Source organism: Melitaea cinxia, chromosome 6, assembly GCF_905220565.1.
Source record: "Melitaea cinxia chromosome 6, ilMelCinx1.1, whole genome shotgun sequence".
In the NCBI taxonomy this organism is placed as follows: Eukaryota; Metazoa; Arthropoda; class Insecta; order Lepidoptera; family Nymphalidae; genus Melitaea; species Melitaea cinxia.
Genome location: NC_059399.1, coordinates 10,596,416 through 10,612,444, shown reverse-complemented (window position 1 = coordinate 10,612,444; position 16,029 = coordinate 10,596,416). Strand labels below are relative to the sequence as shown.

The 16,029-nt window shown below is 33.0% G+C and overlaps 2 protein-coding genes across 2 annotated transcripts; one reads left to right on the top strand and one right to left on the bottom strand.

Moving 5' to 3' along the window:
- Nucleotides 1-960: 960 nt before the first annotated feature.
- Nucleotides 961-2,902, bottom strand: LOC123654346 (NADH dehydrogenase [ubiquinone] 1 beta subcomplex subunit 7). The gene is made up of 3 exons (XM_045590259.1): nt 2,626-2,902; nt 2,322-2,490; nt 961-1,108 (listed from the first exon to the last, which is right to left on the bottom strand). Exons 1-3 carry the CDS (start codon nt 2,732-2,734, stop codon nt 1,030-1,032), a joined length of 357 nt encoding a protein of 118 aa, XP_045446215.1. The 5' UTR covers nt 2,735-2,902; the 3' UTR covers nt 961-1,029.
- An 8,232-nt stretch (nt 2,903-11,134) lies between these two features.
- On the top strand, nt 11,135-15,995 carry LOC123654649 (serine/threonine-protein kinase Nek8-like). The gene is made up of 6 exons (XM_045590541.1): nt 11,135-11,205; nt 11,345-11,435; nt 12,324-12,494; nt 13,509-13,669; nt 15,525-15,675; nt 15,751-15,995. Exons 1-6 carry the CDS (start codon nt 11,135-11,137, stop codon nt 15,982-15,984), a joined length of 879 nt encoding a protein of 292 aa, XP_045446497.1. The 3' UTR covers nt 15,985-15,995.
- The last annotated feature ends 34 nt before the right edge of the window (nt 15,996-16,029 follow it).

Here is a 16,029-nt window from a genome sequence, read left to right as displayed (position 1 = left end):
AATGACATCGACACCGACAAACATATTAATTAACAAATAACAAGACAAACAGATTGAAATGCCTATTTGTATTGATAGTGTGAGAAAAGAAAATTAAATTATACATTTGTTTACAGAAATTATCATTATATTATTTTACAGTCATTTTCGTAATATGTTTATTTTATTTATATTTTATTATGAAAGTATCAAATGCGTTTTATCCGCTATAACAACAGGCGCTTGGCGCGTGTGAGCGAAAGAGACGGCTGCGCAGAATTTGGCGTGGACCTTACCTCTAAGAGCGCTAGCGCTCGACTGATTTACCGGGCTTGATGCGTGGCAATATATACTATCTTTTTATTATTTAATATAAAATGTATTAAAAATAATTACATCTTTTAATTATTTTTTTTGTATTCCTTAATGATGTAAGTTTACTTTGATGAAGATAGTTCGTTAAAATTTCTTAGTTTTCTAAGAGAAATATCGCTTTTAAAATTGTACTTATTTGGAAAATATTCGTAACTTAAAATTTTTTTTATCGTTTAATAGAGATACAAATGGAATAAAAATCTATGATAGTGGACAACAAAATTATATTCCACATATTATGATATTTTTTGAAAATGGTTTCAACGTAGAGGTTATTGAAAAGTAGGACTTCAAAGTATACATTGCGACCGTTTACCCAGGGAGGAGGCTGATGAAAAGGTTAATAATTTTATACACATAATATAAATCAAAATTCTGATCTGACTATGGACTACAACAAAGGTTGCTCTATTATATTTCAAGAATATAAATTACATTATTGCATCCAACACTGAGATTAACGACGTCAAAATATTACAATTTCGCGGATTGTTACCGATTTTTGTGAAATGGCTCTTAAAGGTGATACTTCTAAGGGATTCTTTTTACCATCTTCGTTATGCGATCCAAAATATTTACTAAATTTGTTGATAAATGATTGAGTTATAATTTTACATGATCTATTTATTTTCGTAATTACAAAGAAATGTTCATTTTTTTACTAAGAGAATGAAACTAAGCAACTCCGACGAGTCTATTCTCTCTCAGCCTGAGACGGCGTTCTCTTTCGAATTCCTTCATTCGTATCAAGTAACTGAAATAAAAAACACATTGTAGCAACTGTCAAAAATATAAAAAAATCTTTGTTCAGTGTTCATTTTTTTCTTAATTGTTTATTGCAAGCGCAAAATTGATTATTAGATACATAATAAAGTACCTGAATAAAATAGTGCACATATAAGAATGGCTCTCAGAGAAGTCACTATATTGTGATAATAATGAATTAGTATACTTCATAAATATTATAAATTAATAAATGTTTGAATATATTTTAGCCATGATGATGGATATCGATTAAAGCGTTAACTTCAATTAACAATAAATTCTGTTACTTCCAACAAAAACACTATTGCACTAAATGCATTATATATAGCCCACAATAATAATGCATTAATGACTATGACTAGCCCGTTGGTGCAGGTTGTAATGGCCCTGCTTTCAGAGCCGCGGGTTAGGGGTTCGATTCCCACCTGAGTCTGGGTGTAATATATTATATATATATATATAATCAAAATATAGATTATATAACACAATAAATAATTTCATTAATTTTTAAAAATATTTGTTATACTTAATTATAACAAACAATTATAACAAAATCAAAATTTAATTATAAAAAGGAGATATTTTTCGAGCTAGTAAATTGTGTACCAAATTTTAAAAAATCAAGTACATAAAGTTAGATATGTTTCTATGTATTTATATAATATTATTTTTTTACTATTAATATGTTTATATATATATATTATCATTATTTATTATTTGTACATAATTATAACAACTCAATGTAGTTCTGTAAACAAAAATGTTATTAAAAACTTTTAGTACATCAATCATCAATCATTTTCATTTGGCTTTTGTCTCTGTTATTATCAGATTAGTTCCCAATAATGTTTACCGCTAAACCTCTGTGACTCAAAATATTATTTTCTACAGTGAATTTTAAATTCTTCCTTTTTATAAAACAACAAACAAACAAACATGAAAAACTTCAGTGTAGTAGCAGTATTTTAAATCCAATAAATAAGTTCAACTTATATTAATATAAATAAATGCTTTACACTCAATGGCCCCCAGTAATATTTTCTGCTGTGTCGGGGGTCCGGAAATACACACAAACACCCAGACCACGACAGCATCTATATGGCCAATACAAATGTCTTTCGTGAGCTGGGATCAAACACACGACTGCCAGCGCAACAGCTAGTGCTTGTGACGTGTCGTCAAGAATATAAATTTAAACTTACTCTTGATGTTCACAGTTCAAATAATTATGTTTCTCATGAGCACACTTATATAGGAGTGGCATATTCTTGTAACGGCATACTTGATATTCAAGCAAGTGATGTGAACAGTAATCGCGGTATTTGGGTGGAATTCTAGCCGAGATCAGGTCCTCTTCCTTTGCTAACATTTCTGGAATGATTTATAGAGACTATTATGTAACATGTAAATCTATGAAAAATACATCCGACGCCTAATAATAACAAAACACTCAAGGTTATGAAAATTATATAACTAAAAAGAAAACTATATGCTGTTTTGCTTTACCTCGTTCCTTTCTAGTATAAGAAAATCCATCCTGAGGATTAAATGTGGGTTTATCATCCATATTCAGACCTACTTCTCGGGCGTTGAACGAGCCCAAGAATTGCCCCATTTTTGCTTGTTTTAAGATAAGTCTTTATTATTAAACAAAGACCACCTTTATGTTAAAAAATAATAAATAGACTAGAAAATTTAGGATTAATTAAGAAATAAATTATTGACAATGACATTTAAATGTCAAATATTTTAATTTCAGGGAAATTCTCTGTGCATACTCTAACCTGTGGACCAAAGATAATATAAGTAAAAGTATATAGTAATAAATATAAAAGTGTATAAGGGCTTGATAACGTTAAAAATTCGCCAACGTTAATTTGTCTCGGTAAACATAACCTTATTTATGGAGTAACGATATCTTAAATAGCGCCAATATATATATGTATATATCGGAGCTGTTACACCGGGAAAATTTTTACCGGTATTAATTTTTTTTTTTTTTTTTTCGAATTGAAGAGTGCTGTTGGCCCTAGCGGCCTTTACAGAGTCACCGGTGAGAGGGGCCGGGCACTTAGGCAAGCCGGCCGCGAAGGAAGAATGGGAGCCCTCTGGGAGAGCTCGGGGGGAAAAACGCCCGCCCTAAGGGTGTCTCCTAGCGAGATCGCACCTCGGCTTAAAGCGTCGTCGGAGTGGTATTAATTGATTTAACGTTATATTTATCGTTACTTATTTATACCGCTACCGTTATTTGCTATCGTTACCATAGAGCAACACGCAGGGGAGTAGCCCTGGTGTTTTTTACCGATACAAAACTGTCTGGCATTTTTTGCGGGGGGAAATTACACACATGCTTACTTTATCTAATTCCCACACAAAAATAATCGTCTATCACTACAAAACTCACACATACTAAATTAAAATCACACTTACATTTGTCACACACACATTGATACATTCTGTGTCATTACAGTATAATGACACGCCGCAACTACACTGACAAGTTGCTTACAGCCGTGGTTGTAACAACTGTCGATATGCATTATCGATAAATTCAAGTACTCGGTTAGGGAAATAAGGTTTTTAAAGTGATACAAAGGTAAGATGTTATTATAAAAATAGACTTAATTTATTATATACTACGAATCAAGCATCTTCATGTAAAATAAACGATTATAAAGAGTAAAGATTTGTTTGTTTGTTGGTTAGCATTGAATAGGCTCCGAAACTACTGGACCGATTCAAAAAATTATTTCACCGTTGAGCAGCTACACTATCCCTGAGCGACAAAGGTTATACGATATTTTCAAAAATATTAGGGATCCTTACTAAAACTCCAATAATGTAACCTAAGGGATAAAAAAATAACCTAAAAAATTCCTTACATTGCGTGCGCTACAAAAACTAATGATAACAGAAATATATAATGTAGTAAGACTTTATAGAACACATCATTAACTACAATAATTGTATTTACTCGCAAACGAAAAAAACCGACTTCAATTACATCGATAAGTAATACAATAAACGCAATATATATGCGTTATCAAAGGTTACTCAAAAAGTTGTAATCAGATCTCGATGAAATTTAACGCAACCACATGATAAATATCAGCTTTTTATTAAATTAAAAATCATCAAAATCGGTCCACCCAGTCAAAAGTTCTGAAGTAACATACATAACAAAAAATACAGTCGAATTGAGAACCTCCTCCCTTTTTGGAAGTCGGTTAAAAAGTGTCGCGACAGCATATTATGTCTAACTATTATAATTATGGCACAATACGTTTGGTGCAACGTTGTTGTGCCAAACAATGCCAGTCTACAATATGCGATTTAAAGTTAACCCACATTTTGAGGAGTTGATCATGTACACGGTGATGTCAACGAATCAGGAATAGGGAGCTTCTATTATTCGCCAACACTTGAAAGTTAGTGGTATTGATATGATCTGAACAAATTACACTATTTTTGTGGGCGTCCAGGTTAGTCTGTTATTACAAAATTTTTCCATGTAGCCCTTAAATTAGGATTTTTAGAAAACCTGCCAATTTTTTATATAAAACATTATGGTCGAAGTTCACATTAAATAATTCTAGTAAAATGTGTCAATACTCATAATACGTGTATTACATTTAATTTAATGCAATTTTATTATATAACTATGTTTATTAAAAAAAGCTAGCAATATAATATTTTAAATAAATCAAAATCTCAAAAATGTCTGTCTCCTCTTTTGCCTTTGCCGTTTTTATCGATAACCATCTACAAAAAAACCGGTAACAACACTATCGCTCGGCGACAGTGACTTCTCGGAAATAGACTCCGATCAGTCGCTCGACCGATCCGCATATTGTATGAGGGCGAGCGGCCTGTGTTGTTAAACAAATCGAGTCAACACGACCGATAATATTTGCAATTTTTAAGTTTAAAAAAGGTTTAAAAGAAGTATACAAGTAATAATGTGATTAAAAAATACGTATGAAAGGTAACGCCTGTTTTAGTAAATTTGACGTGGCAGAACTCTTTTTGCAGCAAAAAACAGAACAATTTGGCATATTTTGAAGGACGTTGATTCAATCGCGCAACTAGATTTAGTCTAGTGATCAGTGCGGCTGCAACTAGTTTTATTGTACGCATATGGCCATTTGGCCTTATACCTTGACAGAGGGGAACGCCTGTAAATGGCTACTCCCCTCCGTGTTGCTCTTTGTCGTTACCTATACAGAAAACGAAATTAAGACCATTTTATGGTTTTTAATTATATTACTGAATGCGCCTTGCTTCCTTATTGTGCATATTTGTGTTCTATTCTGGAAAACAATCATGGAATATGAAATAAGTTCGTAAAGTTTGTTGTTTATTATCATTTAACTTTAATATAATTTATTTTATCGAAACAATCTCTTATCTATTAATAAAAAATTACAGGTATGATTATGTATTTTTTTGTCGTTAAGGATCTTCCTGTCAAATACCAACAATGACAGGACAATGGAAGGAGCGAAGGTCGAAAGGAATGAGACGTTTGCAGTTAACTATTTCTTTTTTTGGTTTGGGAAAGTCAATCTCACGTACTTAAGAACACGGTTAGGTAACGATACCGAAAATGTTACCTCTGACTAAATATTTTTTTACTGAAACCTCTTAGACGTTGCCACTCTTTGTAAAAATTGCTCAACTCGACGCGTGAGAATCCGTTACAGATGACGTCATTACATCCGCCATATTGCGCTTACAATGATTTTGCCTCGAGCGTAATCGTTGTGAGTCTTCTGTCACTTTTGACATTTCTTGTCGGTTGTCTACTGTCTAGTAACTAATTGAACAACAACAAAAAATGGAAACAAGAACAACACACATTATTTCAGTTCACGATGAGGGTACAGGGAGAATAATTCAACTATGTTTAAATGAACAAGATGTTGAACAAGCGCAAAGAGGTAGAAATTAACTGATATCGGGATATTTGACTATATTGGACGTCTGAATATTTATTTATTTATTTATTTATTTACTGGTACACAAAACAAAATACAATCAATACACTTTAACATAACAATGTAAAAGTGTATTAGTAGAACGTTAATAATAAATTTTATGGCCGGATTATATTCCTAAAATTTGTGCACACTTCATGAGTCTTAACATTATTAATAATTGATAATAATTATTAACATTCATTCATCTCTCAGTGTATTGCAAAGAGTAATCACTACGTTTAGTAGTATGTTGTGGAATATGTGGATTAATTTAATTTCGAAAAACTAACCTCAACAACATCCTCAACAAACCTCAAACTGACAAACAAAACAAACAATGCTTAAAGCGCTAAAAGTGCATTCCGATTTGAACAGTGATTTGATACTAATTTCAATTCGGAATGGGCAATATTAGCGGTGGGCGTTATTTAACGTAATCGGTTTCAGTAACTAGTTACGAAGCTAATAACCATATACGTAGTTTCGCCGATACGAATGTAACGATTATTTTACGTACGCAGTTTTATCAAAAACTTGACACAACGACCGGCGCATAAGCGTTTTGCCTAATAACGTAACAGGTTACTAATATTAATCATTACAATACGCAGATACGCTTACGCGTAGGATAAAAAGAGATGCATCTTTGTTTTCGAATATGCTCATGGGATTTTGTACACAATTGACTATGAGCTTAAGTTTATTTTAATACGCACAGTTTTATTAAAGAAATTTTAATTTCGGTCGTGTTTCTTTTTAAATATTTTCGAATTTACTATTTAGCATTAAGTTAAGACAGTTGACGAGTGATTAATTATTAACGATTAATATTATTGTCTCGTGTTGAAGTATATACTAAAATAGTATGGGTTTTTAACCGACTTCCAAAAAAGGAGGAGGTTCTCAATTCGACTGTATTTTTTTTTTTTTTTTTTTTTTTATGTATGTTACATCAGAACTTTTGACCGGGTAGACCGATTTCGACAAATTTTGTTTTAATCGAAAGGTGGTGTGTGCCAATTGGTCCCATTTTAATTTATTTGAGATCTAACAACTACTTTTCGAGTTATATCTAATAATGCGTTTTTACTTGACGCTTTTTTCGTCGACCTACGTTGTATTATACCGCATAACTTTCTACTGGATGTACCGATTTTGATAATTCTTTTTTTTGTTGGAAAGGGGATATCCCTTGTTTGGTGCCGTGATAAGGAAACCAGGATCTGATGATGGGATCCCAGAGAAATCGAGGGAAACTCTCGAAAATCCGTAATAACTTTTTACTGGTTGTACCGATTTTGATAATTTTTAATTTAATCGAAAGCTGATGTTTATCATGTGGTCATATATAAATTTTATCGAGATCTGATAACTACTTTTTGAGTAATCTTTGATAACGCGTAGTTGCTTGACTATTTTTTCGTCGATCTACGTTGTATTACTTGTCGATGTAATTGAAGTCGGTTTTTTTTTCGTTTGCGAGCAAACACAATTATTTGTTGTATTTTTAATTATATGTATGTTTGTATGTATTTCGAAAAATAATTAAAAACTGTACATAAAGTTAAATGAACTTCTAAATACGCCTCCATCGATTATTATGACTATACAAAAATCAAAAAGTAATTTAAATAACATGTTTTGCAGCCAGTCGTAAGCCTGGATAAAATATGAAGGGAAGTTAATTTAATTATACTATCCATCAATATTAACGTACGTAACGGCATTCGTATATGTTACAAGTTATAACATATAACTACTTCATAACCATAATACAAACAAAAGTAATATAACGTAGCCGTCCCGTACTGATACTGTATACAAAAATAACTAGTTTCGAAAAATAAGCAGTTTCGAAACTAGTTACGCGTATCCACGAAACTACGCTGCCGTGTTAAAGATAAGAGCGGTAAGTGCATGACAGCGAGTTTCGAGAAAATGGCGCCTAAAGTTTTAAAAATTATTGTTCTGATTACTCACATATAAACAATGTTTTTTAAAATTTGATGAATTTATATAATGGTTAAAAGGTTATACTTTGTATTAATAGTAATAAAAGAACTCCAAGTAATAGATTTTTATAAAAAAAGATGTAAATAATTGATATGGTAAGGAAAACCGACGTATCATTTAAAACAAACACTTAAAATAAGCGCCGCAAGTAGCACAGATAGAGCGCTTATTCTATGGAACTTCTTTTACTGCGCTTTTGACAGCGAATCAAAGATAAGTATAGTGAAAGTAATAACAAGCATAACCGTCGTAACTGTCACTTAGGGCTCTTATGGTAAGGAACTCATAGTAAAAAATATTTGTGCGTATACGGCACCGAGTGCAAGGTTAACTCACAGCTGTTAATATATGGATATTAAACTAATTGTATATTATAATATTAAATTTGCAAATAATGTACGCATAAATAAAACAATATTTAAACTTTAACATAATTAGTTCGTATAAATTTTACGATTACAAAATCAACGACTTAATCTATTGTTGGCACTTTCTGAGATCACTGTAACATGGCAGTCTTATTATAAACTTCTTCTGTCCTATTCAGTCAAATTCTTCCTCTTATTATACACTTATTAAATGCAAATTAAGGATATGGCTTTCATAATTTTACAAAGATTATACATACAGTTATAAAATCGGACAGAATTATATTCCGTTAATAATTTTCTTATATGCCTAAATCAACACTTATTAAACGTGAACTTCTGTACGACGATAAAAATCTAATAATATTATAAAAGTTTTTATAAAAATAAAACAATCAAAACCAGTCTTCCTATTCAAATCTAGTACTTCACATGAAGCTAGTCCTCTTCCAAAAGATTTTGAGCTGAATCGTTTGTTGGTACGTTAATCCAAAAATGTTTTATGTTTTCCGGCATTAACGGAACTAACTTTTCAATAATGACTGCTTTTCGTTCTTTAGTTATTCCTCTTGGCAAATTCTTTCTCTTAATTTCAGGGAATTCTTAATTTTTCATGATTTTCATTTGGAGAAAATCTAAAGGTTCCGATTTGTAGTCTTCAGCATGATTAAATTTGTATTTTAATTTGAAAAGCCTCGTTCCACCCTCATCATTACAACCTATACAGTCCACTGCTGGACATAAGCCTTCACAAGTTTACGCCAAAAATAACGTGAACTCATGTGTTTTGCCCATAGTTACCACGCTGGGCAGGCGGGTTGGTGACCGCAGGGCTGGCTTTGTCGCACCGCAGACGCTACTGCCCGTCTTCGGCCTGTGTATTTCAAAGCCAGCAGTTGGATGGTTATCCCGCCACCGGTCGGCTTTTTAAGTTCCAAGGTGGTAGTGGAACTGTGTTATCCCTTAGTCGCCTCTTACGGCACCCACGGGAAGAGAGGGGGTGGCTATATTCTTTAGTACCGTAGCCACACAGTACACCCACCACTCCACCACACGTTCAACCCTCACAGCCATTATATTAGTTAAATAAACGCGTGGGTTATTTTTCAGTAATTTGTGCTGAGAAGACAAATCTTCATAGGTAATAAAGTCATCGACATTCATAGCCTTTACTGTGTTCTTCCTTTTGTTGGCATTACCGACACATTCAACGAAATCGTTGAAGTCGTAAACTTTTCTCTTTTTCGTCAGGGATTTCTCCACTTGGTGATGGAAACTGTCTGCGGACATAAATGTATGTCCCGGTTCAAAATATTTAAGTGTAATACTGTCAGCGGAAATTTCCGTACTGTTTACCATTTGTACCATAAAACAAAGGAGTGACCAGTTTTTGTTTTGAGCAGAACAGTTATCGAGCCAGAGTACAATATTTTTTAGGTCCCTTTTAAAGTTCAAAAATGCCTTGAACGTAGAAATCATATCCTCTTGGCTACGACCGCTAGTATTTCGTTCACAGCATATGGTATGTTATCGTTACTTGCCAAGTGGAACAAAGCTTTCATTGAAGGCAATTAACCGTGGGCAAAAAATGGCAGTCTTAAATTGATCCATCCTTGGTAACATAATAATTTTTTGGAGGTCAATGGAATAATAAATAACCTCCTTGTCAGTCTTTGCTTTCTCTCTATCTTCATCGTATTCTCTGCGTGATTCTATGTATCCGCGGCTTGTCAGCTGCTCACTACTGAAAGAACCAAACGGTCGTCCGGTGACACGCCCTCCCCACGCATGCAAAATACCGCGCTATACCACAAACGGTGTAGTTATATTTATTTTCGAGTACCTTGCCATAAGAGCCGTACATGACTGTTACGATTTATTTACAAACGAAGCTTCCTTATTATTACCGTAGTAACACCCAGTTACCACTCATGCAAAATAAAACAGCCTGTCTAATTTACATCAATATCTTGTATTAAGCGCCGTACATGCACATACGGCTGTTACCATTGTAACTGGATGGAAACAAATGAATACAGTTTCCTTATTATAATCGCCGCAAGTGGTGATTAAAGCACATATGTTAAGGAAAAAGTTTCCCCCATACTAGAGAATTCATTAGTATCAGAGCAACGTTAACAGATACCGCGGTTATGTTAAGCACTACATGATTAATAATCGGAGGCTTGAGAAGTTTACAGCAGTATCCAGCACTTACGGCTAAGATATTAAGGAAAATATATATTTTTTTGAAGTTACTGCCCTCTAAAAATCTAAAATCTATTGATAGAAGTATATTTTCTATAAACTGTCAAAGACAAAGTTATAGATCTCGATACGGCGATTCCGAATATGTAACTAACTCAATATCGTGAAAAATGTTGGATACGGCGGTTATAATAAGCACGGCAGTACGTATAACCGATTACACATAAAAGACGTTACGACCCACGACTAGGCAATATCGACGAGATCGCTGTAATCGATTTCATCGCATTTCGGAACGCAGCCATATCGTTGTTATATTTAATGACATCGATAAAGAGGGTATTTTCAAATATTATAAAGTTGATTTTTGTAACAGAAATGAATTAAATTACATACAATATAATTGAATTGAAGTATCTTAAAAGATGAAACGTATGTATTAAAAATATGGAATTAAAGAAAAGGTTTAAAAGGCATAATTTGAAAATTTTGAAAACTATCGGAAAAGGCACGTATGGGTATGTTATATGAATTTTAAAAATATCTATTCAGTTGTATTGTTCCGTACTTTTATAATATAAAACTTATCAACTATTACTTTGATTTAACTTATGTAAATATTTAACGTAAAGATCTTATTATTTTTTTCTCCAACAGAAATGTTTATTTGTGTGATAAGTTGAAAAGTAGCATGTTAAATATAGTCAAAGACGTAGAATTAAACGTAAAAATTCAAGATCATAAACAGGTAAATAATCCTTACATTTCATGCATTTTTTTTAAATGTTCTTTTTGAACTAGCATCGCAAAATATCTATACCCTACGTGTTTTGAGCCATACAAGTAGCGAAAACATTTTCTTATTAAAAATAAGTTAGGGTCTTTAAAAGCAATTGCTTCTCCTATTGTAAAATTCCAATAGGATCCTATTAAATTCGAACAAAAGCCACTTAGATACCAATAAATATTTAATGGTTTCTTATGTCGCTTTTGATGGGATCCTATTGGAATTTTGCAATAGGGTCGCTTCAGCCTGTAATATCCCACTGCTGGGCACAGGCCTTTTTCCCCATAGGAGATCAGAACTTAATCCACCACGCTGCTCCAATGCGGGTTGGCGAATATGTTCCCCACTATAAGTAATGATCGCTATCAGGTGTAGGTACATAATAACAACCGGGAACGACGGCTTAACCTGCTCACCGAGTCACGGTGGGGAGACCCACAAGGACTGCAAAAACACGCAGACCACGACAAACATCTGCGTTGCCAATGCCATGTTTGTCATGCGCGGGGATCGAACCCGCAATCGCCAGCGCAACAGCTACAAAGCAGTGCTGTGACCGTTGCGCTAACGCATCGTCAAGCAATAGAAGCCTAACAAATATTTTTAGTATTCTTGTCTGTCTGTATATTTGTTAAGGCATTTACAAAATTATATGCGGATTTCGGTCACCATTGTGATCATGGAGGTCTAACTTGAAATCTGGTGTAGATTTCATCTTGATGCAACGTTTAAAAGTTAAATTATTACTTAAGCAAAGTAAAAAGTTATTTTTAAACACATTAATATAAAGGAACTAATAAATAGTTACAACATTTAATAAAATGCAAGTTTAAATATGTATTATTTTAGGAAATAGCAAATGAAGTTAAGATTTTGTCGAAAATGAAACACCCCAATATAATAAAGTTTTATGATTGTTATTATTTTGATAAATACGTAATGATATGTATGGAATATGCTACTAACGGAAACCTAGCCGAGTATATGTATCAACAATGTCCAAAATTGATCAGACAACAGGTTTGTAGAGTTCAAAGTGCTTTATAAATTATGAATATGACTACTCATTTGTTATTTCATATAAATGATATGTATCTAATGAAAGTAAATACGTTTGTCTGGTATACACACGTAAATTAAAAAAACGAGTATGCTTTAGACCACACGACTGAAGTAAAACTTACGAAACCTAACTCTACTTCTTTTATATCTTCACTAACTTATATCTCCCTCGCAACGTCCGTTTGTCTCGTCCGATCACACTTTTCGTAACGCTCTCGTCACGCATAGTCGAAGCTTACTCTCTAAGTCAAGCGTGCGTAAAATAAATAAATATCTACAGAATACACACACAGTCGTCAGTTCAGAGATAGGTAACAATCGACTGGTATATAGCTACATATTTTTTTTTTTTCTAAAAAGAAAAGAAGTTTTACTTCAAAAACGAGTGTGCTTTAGACCACACGACTGAAGTAAATCTTCTTTAGCAATAGGCCTGCATAATAGTGTTCTATGTAACTGGCTATGAGAGAAAGAGAGAAAGAAAATGTGTTCTCGCACCTCTCTCGCTCCGTTCGCCTCGTCCGATCACACTTTTCGTAAGGCTCTCGTCACGCATTCACCAGCCTACTCCCCAAGTCAGCGCGTAAAGAAGCTTTACTTCAAAATCGTGTGTACCTAAAATGTTACACAAAAATTCATATTAAAAAAAAAATAAGTGTAACTAATTCTTGCTTTGACTTTGACTGCGCTTTTGATTACACAAAGCCCGGTTTGTTTAAGTTGGATCATTTTTTATAAGTTCTGTCAAAAATTATAATAAAAGACCTATGAAATTTATATTTTATCAATATTATACAAAGATGAATCTGCTTGGTTTTCCTTGTACGCTGAAATAATGTTATTAAAGCGCTGGTACTTTATGCAACACTTACTCACATTTTGACCAAATATTACTTTTGTATTAATTTTTATTTAATAGTAGATACTAAGTATCTGAATTTTATTTAATAACTACTTTTTTTACTTCGACAGGAAATATTATTCTTTTTCTGCCAAATATTACTAGGAGTTAACTACATTCATAAACTAGATATTATTCACAGAGATTTAAAAGCAGAGAATATACTTTTGAGTGGAAAAAATGGTGTTATTGTAAAAATTGGTGACTTTGGTGTCTCTAAAATGTTAGAAAGGTAATTCGTCATTTAAGTTTTAAGGTCAATATGTGTTACCAGTCATACCTAGAATACCTATACCTATTTTTTATAGAATAGAATACCTAAGCATTCTATAGAATGCTAAATGTTTAGCTAAAAATGTTTAGCATGCGGGATGCTCTAAGAGGGCGTAGTGGCGTAGAGTACAGAACGAACGTAGGGGCGATTCATCCTGTAACATGCCATAGCTTGGCATAGGCATGTTTCTCCATGTAGGAGAAGGGTCGGAGCGTAATCCACCACGCTGCTCCAATGCGGTTTAGCGGATACATATTCCCTACTATGAGTAACGATCGCTATTAGGTGTCTATTATAATAACCGGGACCGAGTAGAGTTAAAGTACTTACTCTACTGTATACTAATAGGTATAGATTATATAACAAATTATTTCAACTTATTCCCCCACGCTCTTTCAGTAGCGGAAAAAAACCTAACCAAACATAGAATCACACTGAGTGAGACTGTATGAGAATGAAATTGATAACCCTGGACCAAAAATTAGGGTCATTGTCGACTATGCCTACGGGATAGTATATTGTTGAACCTTTAGAATATTGACCGACAAACTAAACATGGCCATATTTGGCGTTTACTATTTAGCTTATAAGCTTTCGAAGACAAGCGCAATCGTACTGATTGTCAACAATTTTAATTTTATACGTTTAATACTTTACTTGACCACTTACAGCCTAAAAAAAATTCCTAGCTCTTTTTTAAATTTGTAGCGCCGCAGAAGTCATGGAACGAAATTATGTCGATAAACGGCCTAATTTTGAGGTTAGCTCTATCGGATTTTTTTTTTCAAGAATAGTGCATTACCATGTATTGCGAGGGGGGGGATTGCAATATGGGGGAGGGGTTAAGGTGGACTCCCCCATTCCCCCTTTTCACTCTTAAAGGAGATGGCGACTTTTGGGCCAAAATGTAATGAGTAGAGACATGGTTTAACAAATTGGTCATATTTTTTTATTTTAAAATATAAAATATCAGCTCGATTCTGAATCTGGAAGCGGAGAAAATTGAGAAAGATAGTTTTCATCAAATTATTTGGGTATCGATTCAATTATAATCGATTACAGAATTCAAAAAGAAAATGTTTGCACTAGTTAATTAACTCAAGATATTTAGATGCACAATTAAAGCTGTAAACAATAATGTGCATTTCAAATAAAGTTACATTAATATCAATAATATCAATTAATATCTGATAAACTAAAATGATTATCGATTTCATATCGATTTAAAATAAATCATATTTTTAATGACAGCCTTGACAGCTGGCTAACAAATTAACAATAATACTGTGTCCGTCACTCGTTTCGTGTTTACTGTTTTCCGATGCATTCCGAGTCCATTCCTGATATTTATTTATGGTTTCAAGTGTATATCAGTATTTGTAATGAGTTTTCAAACATTCTTCACTAAATATAACAAACATTAGTTCTACAAGAACTTAGTGATCGGGTTTTTTTATAGACATTGTAACATAACCTCACTTTTACAAAAAGTCTAATAACTCCACTCTCAGATAGCCAAAATATAGATAATTTTCAGCAAGGGATCAATAAGCCTAAATGCATTAATTGATACCATTTTCATTTCATTACATTTTGGCCCAAGAATGTATGGAATCGTATCATTCTCCTTTGTGCCAAACGATTGTAAATCCAATCCGAAAGTAAAATTTAAAAAAGGGCTAGTTTTTTTCCTATGGATCATGATCTGATACACCTACCAAACCCCCACTGGAAGGAACGTAATAAGGAGTCGAACGCGCTATATAAATAAGAAATTAAATATTTATTACCTAATTAAGTTTCTGTATTTTAGTGCAAAAAAAACCTCAACTGTTATTGGAACACCTTATTATTTAGCTCCCGAACTATGTGAAGGTAAGCCTTACGACACAAAAAGTGATGTGTGGGCTTTAGGTTGTTTACTTTACGAAATGTGTACTCATAAAAGAGCATTTGAATCAGAGGTTTGTGTGATTAAATATTTAAAAGTATTTTTTCTTGATGATTAATAGTAATTTAACTAAAGCTTTACTTTTCAGACTCTAGTTGGTTTGGTTAAGGCTATAACAAGTGGAAGTGTGCATCCAATCGACTTGACTGTTTATGATAGAGGTATCCAGGATCTCATTGACTCTATGCTGTCTATTTTACCAGAAAAAAGACCTAAAATAAAATGCTTGATGGGTAAAAAGGTTATTCTAAAAATGATTCATATTGTTTATTTAGATGCTGGTAATGATGAACTGTTGAATTTTAAATTGAATAAATTATAATTTTATTGATATATTATGTACCTATAATTTGACATCAAAATAAAA

Excerpts from the sequence above, each read along its gene's own strand:
- LOC123654649 (XM_045590541.1), top strand. The coding sequence starts at position 11,135 with ATGGAATTAAAGAAAAGGTTTAAAAGGCATAATTTGAAAATTTTGAAA. Across the intron at positions 11,206-11,344 it reads ATCGGAAAAGGCACGTATGG|AAATGTTTATTTGTGTGATA; the intron begins GTATGTTATATG and ends TTTCTCCAACAG. Across the intron at positions 12,495-13,508 it reads CAAAATTGATCAGACAACAG|GAAATATTATTCTTTTTCTG; the intron begins GTTTGTAGAGTT and ends TTACTTCGACAG.
- LOC123654346 (XM_045590259.1), bottom strand. The coding sequence starts at position 2,734 with ATGGGGCAATTCTTGGGCTCGTTCAACGCCCGAGAAGTAGGTCTGAAT. Across the intron at positions 2,491-2,625 it reads TTATACTAGAAAGGAACGAG|AAATGTTAGCAAAGGAAGAG; the intron begins GTAAAGCAAAAC and ends AAATCATTCCAG. Across the intron at positions 1,109-2,321 it reads TTGAACTGTGAACATCAAGA|TTACTTGATACGAATGAAGG; the intron begins GTAAGTTTAAAT and ends TTTTTATTTCAG.